General features: G+C 39.2%; 1 protein-coding gene across 8 annotated transcripts in view; it reads right to left on the bottom strand.

The window, feature by feature from the left end:
- The window catches only part of DPYD (dihydropyrimidine dehydrogenase), an 870,115-nt gene extending 860,858 nt beyond the window's left edge, over window positions 1–9,257 (bottom strand). For all 8 annotated transcript variants that reach the window (XR_012130243.1, XM_037024395.2, XM_037024389.2 and 5 more), the window contains exon 1: window positions 9,109–9,257. Coding sequence is in view for 7 of the 8 variants with exons in the window: in XM_037024395.2 (XP_036880290.2) it covers window positions 9,109–9,147 (39 nt within the window). In the remaining variant the exon portion in view is untranslated. The remainder of the gene's footprint in view (window positions 1–9,108) is intronic.
- Between the last annotated feature and the right edge of the window lie 752 nt (window positions 9,258–10,009).

Here is a 10,009-nt window from a genome sequence, read left to right on the forward strand (position 1 = left end):
AAGACAAAACTTCAAAGGAATTATGACTCACCTGTGTACATCATGCCTTATGCTGACTCCTATCCAAAAAGCCCTAAAAAAACCCCAGACCCTATATATCCTTAAGATTGCCTCCTCTCTGAGGTTGCCTGCACTTGCCTTTCTTCAAGTGTGTCACTCTATCTGTTCTACTCCATATAAGTAGGGAAGGGCTACTGAGAGCTCAGATGGGGAGTTTGCTAATTCCCATCGCCTGGATGACCCGAATGGAACTGCAGCTGCACGATCTGCTCTCTAGTAGCATGTCTGGAAATCTATTCTTTGCCTTTGAGAAGTTCTCAAAATATAATCTCACTCCATCCAGTGTTCTGAGCCTCCCCCAAATCCCAGGATAGTAGAAACTTAGTTCCCAGGCTGTGCAGATTCAGACACTGGATGCCAGAAGACAGCAGCTTTAGGAGCTGGCAAGAGATCTGCCCAATGATGAGCAGCAGTTCATTGAGCTTTCCTTTCCTCCCTCTGTTTCTCCTTCCTTTCTGCTTCATTCAAGTAAACCTGCCTCTGTCTACCTTGACTCTGTCTTGCTCCTCCCTTATAGTGTATTCAAATAAAACTTAAACTCTGCTTCACTACTGTGTCTCTACCCTTAAATTCTTTGTTGCAGTGGAGATAAGAATGGAGGAAAACAAACTCAACCCCCAACAGAATCATGGAGGTGGGAAGGGCAGAACCAAAATGCACTACATTATCAATGAAGCCAACCCAATCAAGCATATTTTAAACAAAATGCTTTTAGAAAAGAAATTTGTTGAAGCATTATTCTTAATAACTACTACTAAAAACAAAGTAAAAGTCTGAAAACAAAGTAAAGGCTCGCTAAATTTTGTTATCTCCACCCTTTGGAATTTCTTGGAACTATTTAAAACTATTTTTAAAAAGTTAAGAATGTGGGGAAATGACTCTGATAGAACAGGAAAGTAAATATAAAATTGTATATGATTACAGTATTTAGATCCCTAGAGATCTGTGAAAGGGACTGAATGTTTTCTTCTCCAAGTAATGGAAGATTACAAACATTTTACCCCAGCATTCCTACATCTGTCGTGGAAGAATAGCTGGATGAATGTCCCCAAAGCTGTGGAATCACTGTGACAAACACCAGGAGTCAGAGAAAAGTAACCTGAATTTCTCGTGGGGCTGGGAGCCCCTCAATTTGTACTCTGGCTTCCACCCATAATTACCAACCAGCAAACACTGGAGAAACTTACTTAAGATAGTCTCATCTCCTTTTTGGAATTTCTGGTCTTAATTTCTGGTTAAAGACACTGTGATCCAAGAACACAAAATATGAATTTATTAATTCCAGATGACCCTCATGGATTCAGCCACACACATAAGGACTTTTTGTGTGTGCTCAGGAGACATTTAGATTTAACTTACTCATTTGATTAAAAAAGAAAAGAAAGCAGGCAAGTATGAAGAAATTTTAAAACTCAGGGGAATAAGTACATCAAATCCATTTAGCTGGTTTAAATGGTACACTTAATCCTACCTGACATGTAAAGTAGAGTAACTATGACAACACCACCTCTGTATTTCCTCAAAATGATCACTTAGCAGGTCACATTTCCAAACAATTTCACCATTGCCGTATTTTATTATTAACCATCCTTAAGAGACTGGTCAATAACAAACACATTGGGAAATCAGCAAACTCTTCACAGTGGTTGAATGATTTCTACAGGGTCAGAAAGCAAGAGAGACAAAGTATAGAGTAAAAATATCCCCAGTCCTGTACTCTTAGTCCAGAATACTTACTTTAGTAAATGTACAGTAAATAGACATCCTCATCTACTGTTTTTCTGAAGGTTTTCACCTGGTCTTTACATTAGACATACTAATATTTTTAAACTTTCAACATCCTACTACTATAGTCAATTTTTAATATCATTCAAAGGATTTCACAAAGATTAATTAAACAATCTACTTAGATGAATCAATCCCAGGTAGGTAAAACAAGTTGAAAATTGTGGGGTGGAGTTTTGGCAGAGAATCGAAAGTGGGGTGGGGGTAGGATCAGCAGAGTGGTGGGTAATAAAATATGAGGGGTACGGGAGATGCTGTCAGAGCTCCATCCGTGAGCACCATCTGTAAAAATCAGGCCTGGAGCTGACATGTAATTTTGTGTAGGTCCCCTGAGAAGTGGCCCTCAGGGCTTCATTATTGATGAAGAGATTTTTCTTCAAAGTGGCCCAGTCAGGCTGCCTCAAGGGGACATTCATAAGCACTCCTAATATCAATTTCCAAACACCTAGGAGGTAGGGACACAGATTGTCTCTTTAATTATTATGAAAGAGGTAGAGGACAGTGAGAATACTATTACACAACTAAGCCGAAATTCTCAAAGAAATAAAATTATTACAACCAAGTATAAAAAGTTTGTTATCTCAGTCATCTTTTAGAAAGAACATGCAAAACAGGTTGATCTCCAACTCCCTCCTTCCTTGGAGTTAAAAGTTATTTGTCAACAAATACAGTATGTTCAGGAATAATTAGAAGTCAAGAGAAAACTATCTTTGAAGCTAATGTGCTTGCTTAGAGAAACTATAAAGTTATTGGAGTCTGTAGAAAGATATCTGGATTTTTTTTTTAATAATTGTGTGGGGATTTTTCAGAAGAGGGTAACACCAAATCCCTTCTAAATATCATTGAGAATGCCAAGAAATAATTTCCACCAATGCATTGATCCTGATATAGTCTCAAAAACATTCAGAAAAACACCAACAGATCAGTGCCAATGTATACTACTGTGTAACAGTAAGGGCTGCAGACTCAGCCCAGGATTTTAATCTGATTCTCCAACAATTAGATGTGGATAATCCTGGGTAGACAAAGCCTATGCTACATACTTCTTTTGAATCTCCTGCAGCTTACTTACACTAGAGGGATGGCAATATAGTGAATATTTTAGAATATTTTAAAAATAGAAACGAAAAGCAAAATGAAGTGGGTCTCTTTAATTTGACCTGAATTTTGAAAACCCCTCCATCTCCTTGTTAATACTGACAAACAGAATTCAAGAACTTTCTTGTAAGACATGCTAAGGAAAATTCTGAAATGTCCTAAAACTATGTGACATAGGGGCCAGAGAATGAGGGAGAGAGACAAGGTAATCAGTCTATAGCTGCGGGCTATTGCTAACCAGAAACTCATGTCAACAATTATCCAGAAGGTCCCCAAAACCACTGCATCTGACACCCTGCCACCCAATTCCTGCATGTGAACAGTGTCTGACCACCATCAGCAACCAATCTTTGAACTCACCACCTCTCCCCAGACTTTCCCCTCTTTGAGTTAGCCCACCTTCCTTATCTGCAGCCATCGTGCATTTAAAGAACTTTCTTTCCTTGAGACTTCTCATAAACGACCCCTGTTTCTTGAGTGTGGTGAACAAGTAGTTTCTGTGAATGGCCTTACTGCTGGGGAAGCAGAAGCTTCCTGGCCCAGGACTCAGTCCCTTTTCTGGTTAGTATCTGCAAAGGCTCAATGAACTCTTCTCTTTTGGAGTCTCTCTGTCTCTAGAATTTTTTATTTGTGGGACATATCTGCAACATTTTCAAATCTATAATGAGCCTCTCTCATAATTCTTTTAACTTCATTGACACTTCCCTCCCTCAGATATTTTAACAGACTTTGATACCACCAGTTAATTCTTGGGAGTTGAACAAAACTCTAGCTAACTGACATTTATGGAACACACATGATATATGCAATAATATTTAAAATTACTACTACTTAAAAAGTGTTTATTTTGTGTGACAGATACTCTGAGGCATTATATGTACATGACTCTAATTAATCCTTACAGCTATTGCATGAAATAATTAAGATTAAGTACAATTAATAGAGGAAGAAATGGCAGTTCAGGAAAGAACTGGACCACAATCACAATCACTCAAAAATATAACAAGAGTCAGGATTTGAAATCAAGCCTATTTTCATACAATGCCTTTTTTTTCCTTTTAACTGACCATGAAATGAAGCTTGATTTTATGAAATAAAAAGTTTTTCCTAAAGTGAATAGATATCTGGTGTGTCTAAAAGAAGTTATACATTGAGTTAAATGTAGATGATTCCTATTTACTAGTGTAACATTTTAATTAAATGCAATAGAAGCCATAATAATCATAAACCACAGGAAAGACATAATCCTATTAAGAGTTATCTCAGGAGTATAATTGGCTCCAAGCTCTGTGAACACCCACATTATTGATGTTTTGATGTTTGAGGCCAAAAAACACCTCTGTCTTGATAAGGAGGATCAAGAGCAAATGAAGTTCACAAGGTAGATATGTCACATTTGAAAATCAAAAACCTGATTATAGCTAATTTATAATCTTAGAATGACACAGTAAATATTTTTTTAAATTAATGCAGGGTATAAATGACACAACTTTTTCTCACAATTTTAAGGATGGAAGGTTTCTGCCTCATTTGTCATTGTGACCATATAGCTAAAAAACAGAAAAATAAATCGGCAAATCTTTTCCATCCCCTCTTTAGTTGCACGGAAGCCTGGACTACATCAAATCTCTTATCATATTTTCTTTGTCATGTTATTTTATGACTTAACTTTTGTTCAGTTTCATAGTCTTTAATTTAAGTGTTTCTAATTCTGTAACTTTGTTTATGCTAATTATTAGACTTCCCCACAATGACCAGACATAGTTACCTTTCTGGAAAGGGCTATTTCTCAGCTCTTGTGTTGCTGCCTGTTTATACACAGAGAGTGGGGAAATGTTGTATTCAAATAGTTAAGGAAAAATATGATTGCTTATAGGTCATCAAATTATCTTAGCATTTTGACTCAAGATCCTGTTATTCTTATTAATTCCTTACTGTGAATGGTCAGCTTTCCAAAACTGGATTTTTCTTCTAGAATGTAAGAAAGGAGGCTATTGAATTCTAGCACATTTTTACAATTAAGCAATCAGTCAACACTATCTTTTATGATTAAGATCAAGCAGATCCAATCTCAAAATTTGCCTAGTGATAGATTCATTAGTCATTAATCTCAGTTTTTAATTAAACTATTAAAAGTAGTCATCTGAATTCATGTGTAGGAAGTAGCTTTTTTTTAAATCATACTGAAATATTTATGTATGACCATGCTTAACTATAGAAATGCACTGTACCTTAAAACTACCTAGAGATATCATCTGGAATGAAGTAACTCCAAATTACATAATCAGACTCATTTCTAGTACCAAGCCGAATTCCTTAGAAAGGAAAAAATAAAGTAACATTAAGTACGGTCCATGGGACAGCTTAAAGTAGGTAGGACAAGCACATTTTTAATAACTGAAACTCATAAAACAGGTTTAAAGTTTTAAAAAAATTAATCTTTAAAAGGCTTAGCAAGCCAAGATAGCATTTTCATAGACCTGTGGTGCCCAATCAATAAAAAGAAGGAGATAAGAAAGGACTGTTGGTTACACACTGAGTAAAAAATATATATGTTTAAATAAATAAGTAACCCATAGTTTCTGCAAAGTTGAATCCTTATTCTCTCATTTGGATCCACACCCCTCCTCTCTCTCCAGGGGCAAAGCAGTTAGGATTAAAGGGTGTTCTCAGTTTTGCTTTATCAGTTCATAAGCCATGCTTGTTCTCTCTTCAAAATGCTCCTTAAACGTTTACTTTCTCCAAGTTGCTTCCATCATATTCCCATTTTCCAAATCCATTTTATCTTAACACAGAGAATTCTAAATTATATTCTCAAATGAATACAAACAATACTATAAGAAATTCAGAAAGTATTTGTATTTGATTCAAAATGCAATCTGATTTTGTGGACAGTGGGACTGAAGTCCCTTTTTATTCAGAGTAAATTTAAAATGAGTTTATAACCCATTAATAGTCATTAACTGATAATTCAAGGGATGGCCCTTGGCTTGTAGTTGTAGAAGCAGTAGAGTGGTAGGTAGCAATTTAGTTTGGTGGTAAATATTTACCAAAATTACTAGTATTCAACAAGTTAAAGGCTTCCTGCAGCTGCATTCATTTTCCTTCAGCTATTTTTATAATCTATCCTCAATTATCCATGTCAATGGAGGGGAACCAGATATTGAACAAAAGTGAACACTTCAAAATCATTCTTACTTGCCTTGAAATGTGCAGATATTGACAGTATATCAGCTATAAATTCAAACAAAATTAAGTACTGTGAAGGTACTGCAGAGGTCAGGAAAAGTGTCTGATACTCTTTTACCTTCTTTGAAACCTACAGAGCCTCAGTTTTCAGAGAAGCAGGAAAATTTGTGTTCCAAAGTCATCCTTGACAAAATTCAGCTATATCCAAAACGTAAGTCCACACAGTAAAATAACTTTTAAAAGTATATAGCTATCGTTAATGAAATGTAGGATACAAATCATTTCACTGGCAGTAATTTTCGTGATATTTTTCTAAATTTTCATTTTTTAACATGTTTTCCTGACATGAGTATGTCAACTTGCGACATTTATCTTTTTCTATTATTATTTTCCTTACTTAATAGATTGTATGAATGTGACTAAAAAGCTAAGTAACTTGCCTAAAGTCACACAGCTGAAAAGGGATGGAACTAGACCTTAACCCAGTCAGTTAGCTCTGGATCCCACATCCTGAACCACATTAACACATCTAGAAAAAGCCTGAACCCTCATGCAATATGAACCATTACTACAATAACACTTTTTAGTATATGAGCTAGGTTCTACTGCCTAGTTATCTATTACCTAGATTCCTTGCTATGCCTATCTTCCAAGCCAGTGGGACTCCAGCTTTGGTGTTCGGTAACTTTCTAATAGTTTCTCATGCTCTCAGCCTTCTAACCCTGATGTAATATTGGGTTAAGTCTAGAAATTATGGCTGAGCAAATAAAACAACTTTGTACACCTCAGTAACTTTTTTTTCCTCATAAACAAGAATATTTCTTGGCTACTTAGCTGAAAACTGAAATTGTGCAGGTAGTTTAAATCACTCGTATAAATTAAATCACTAGTATAGTGGATTGTCAAGAACCTTCTGTTCTTTTCACATTTACTAAGTGAACATATTTCATACAGATCTTTTTTTTTTAAAGATTACTTGCTTCTCCATGTATTTAAGACTAAGACAATGGTCGCAGTCAGATCAACATCTAGATAATAGTTTTAATGAATTCATTCAAGGAAGGCAAATCCAATGTATGCAAATTTGACAGAAAACTGAGCTTTCATAATTCATTATAATTCTTCAAACAAAAATGAACTTTGGTGAATCAATAGGATCAACTGAGACATCTACATTTGAATGTGTTCCTGTAGGCTTAATGTATTTTTCCTCACTGCATTATATTTAAATGATTAATTTCACGCTCTTTCATGGTACTCTAGCCCATGAATCACGGGTATTATTTTGAGGGAAAAGTAAGGTACTGTATGTGATGAAAGATATTACTGATTAAAGTGTGTTTCACATATGAACTACATAAAAGATGGAAAACTTTGCCTACCACTATTCTATATTGTAAATCTTAATAGGCAGACTTGCCCCACAGGATAAGGTTAGACTGAGCTGAGTAAGCAGGAGGGCTTACTTGGTTGCAACAAAATGAAATTAAGCCCGTGTCACTGGCATATTTTTCCTTAGAGTAATATGGTTAAAACTGATTCAAAGAGATAAAGAGAAAGAAATCAGGCAGATAACCTGCCATTCCGAAAATCAAAATGTTCTGCGCTCTGATATTCCTTGTCTCTGAAATAAGTACTGCCTGAATTTTGTCAGAAGTTTGTATTTGACTTAGGGGGGGGAAAAAAGAGATTTGGTTAAGTCAAGGTAACAATGACCAAAAAGGACTATGACATAAATCAAGTTATCTTTTCCGCTGTGCACACATGAATAAGTATTGGGTTAAATATATCATATAGAGTGATATGGAAAACTAAGCTGTCCACAAGAGAAACCGAAATCAAACTAACTAGAGAAGTCCATATTATATACCTTGGCTCTTGTTACTAGGATGGATTTTTTCAAACCAATGTGTCACGTCTAGAGAATACACTACTGCCATTCCCCAAACAGAACACAAAGTTCCTTAAATCACAAATACAGGCAAAACGTGGCATGAGCAGCTCTTCTTCAAACAGGTGGTTTTAAACTTTTACTTAAGCCGCTGAAAGGACTAAAGAAAGGAAAATCTTACCATTTCTAAAGAAAATATACAGGTACACATACACACACCCCTTTTATCAGAGTAGGAGACTCAAACAAAAGCCCAAACAAACACGACAAAAAACCTAAAAAGCAGTTTATCTTGCCTCAAACCTGTTGGCCTTGCGTTAGCATGTATAAAATCACTGTTTTGTAATTAAATCCTCATTTCTTACACAAAGGTTGGTAAGAACTCAAAGGACATGGCCATGGTATTTCAGGTAGGACTTTATTAACAGGGAGAAAGATGACATTTTTGAAGAAACACAGTGCAAGAGGGAATCAAAAACTGTTGAGAGAAAAAGACAGTTAATGTTTATATGACGGCACAGCATTATTTATGTTCTCCATACCTTGTTTCACTTTTCTCTGTGTTAAATAATTTCATAGGAGAGACTGTGGCCTAGCAAAGACTAGCGATAATAGCTGACACACAGATCTGCTTAATTTCTACACCCCACCTTTGCAAATATACAAGATTCAGCTGCTGGAGGTGAGGGCAGCAGACGGGTGTCCCGAGAGGCATACAGGAGGGAGAGGGTTAGCGTGGGGTAGAATGGGTGGCAAAGGTCGCTGCTTTCCTCCAAAGTTCACCTCTCTCGAACTCCCGTGTTTCTTCAGGCACACCTTTCAGGGCAGAACAAGACTAGCTTCCTTAACCCGCCTCCGAAGTGAACAGCCAGGTCTTAACCAAAGGGCCCCACGCTCCGGTCCCGCGCCTCCCGCACTTCCCTCCCCGCCTGCTTGGCCCCCGGCTCCGGCGCCGACCTCCCGCGGAGGCAAACTTTCCCGCGTCTCCCCCTCCTTCCCGGGCTCGGCCGGGGCTCGGAGGCCTCCCCAGCATCCGGCAGCTGCGCCCCCCGCCCGCGCCGGGAGAACCGGCGCGCAGTCGGTACCTCGATGTCCGCCGCGTCCTTGCTCAGCACAGTGGCCATGGCAGTGCCTGCAGCCTGGAGTCTCCTGGAGGGCGACTCTCCCTGCGTCCTCGGGCTCCAGCCGAGACCGAAGTGACAGCTCTCTCGGAGCCCGGGGAACGGGAAAAGAGGGGCGGGGCGGGCGCGGGCGGTGACGCCCCCGGGGCGGGGCTCCGCGGCTCCCCGCGCCCCGCGGCTCCCCGCGCCCCGCGGCTCCCCGCGCCCCGCAAGCCCGTCGAGCTGCGGCGACCGCGGTCGGGCTCCGGCCGCGCGGCCCAGCCCCCCGCGTGGCCGCCTGTTTCCCTTCCACCCGCGGAGTGAACGGAGCGGAGAGAGCGCCGGCTCAGGGCATCAACCTGCGCTCTAGGAGCTGGTAAAGGCTGAGCTAGGTAGGCGAGGCCCGATGCGAGCGACCCACAGGCAGGATTAAAGGTAAAATCAGTCGGCGCTCTAAGTAAACAATTGCTTCTTTTCTATCCTTCCGCCCGAACTCCGCGAGGTGCAGGAATACTGTTTTACGGGCAAGCGTATCTTCAGGAACTCCTCAGGGAAGAGGTAGTAGATGTTCCTCCATCTATCCAACAAATAGGCAGGGAAGGCAAGGGCTGGGATTATCGGAGAGTTGACGGTACCTGGAGACGCGGACTGGTGGAAGTCGGGGCGAGGGAGGGAGGCTAGCAAAATTTCTACGGCCAGAAGTGGCAAGTAGTAAGTGCTGCAGATGGTACAAAATCAAGGTTGTGTTTTTGCAGGACAGTCCATTGTAATCGCTATGTTTCAAAAACCGTTATTCTAAAATGCTAAGCTCTTTTGAAGAGTTGATCTTGAATGGTGTTTTTGTTTTGTTTGTTTTTCTAAAGCTTGCTTGGGAGACGGAAGCGAT

Source organism: Manis javanica, chromosome 4, assembly GCF_040802235.1.
Source record: "Manis javanica isolate MJ-LG chromosome 4, MJ_LKY, whole genome shotgun sequence".
NCBI classification, from domain to species: domain Eukaryota; kingdom Metazoa; phylum Chordata; class Mammalia; order Pholidota; family Manidae; genus Manis; species Manis javanica.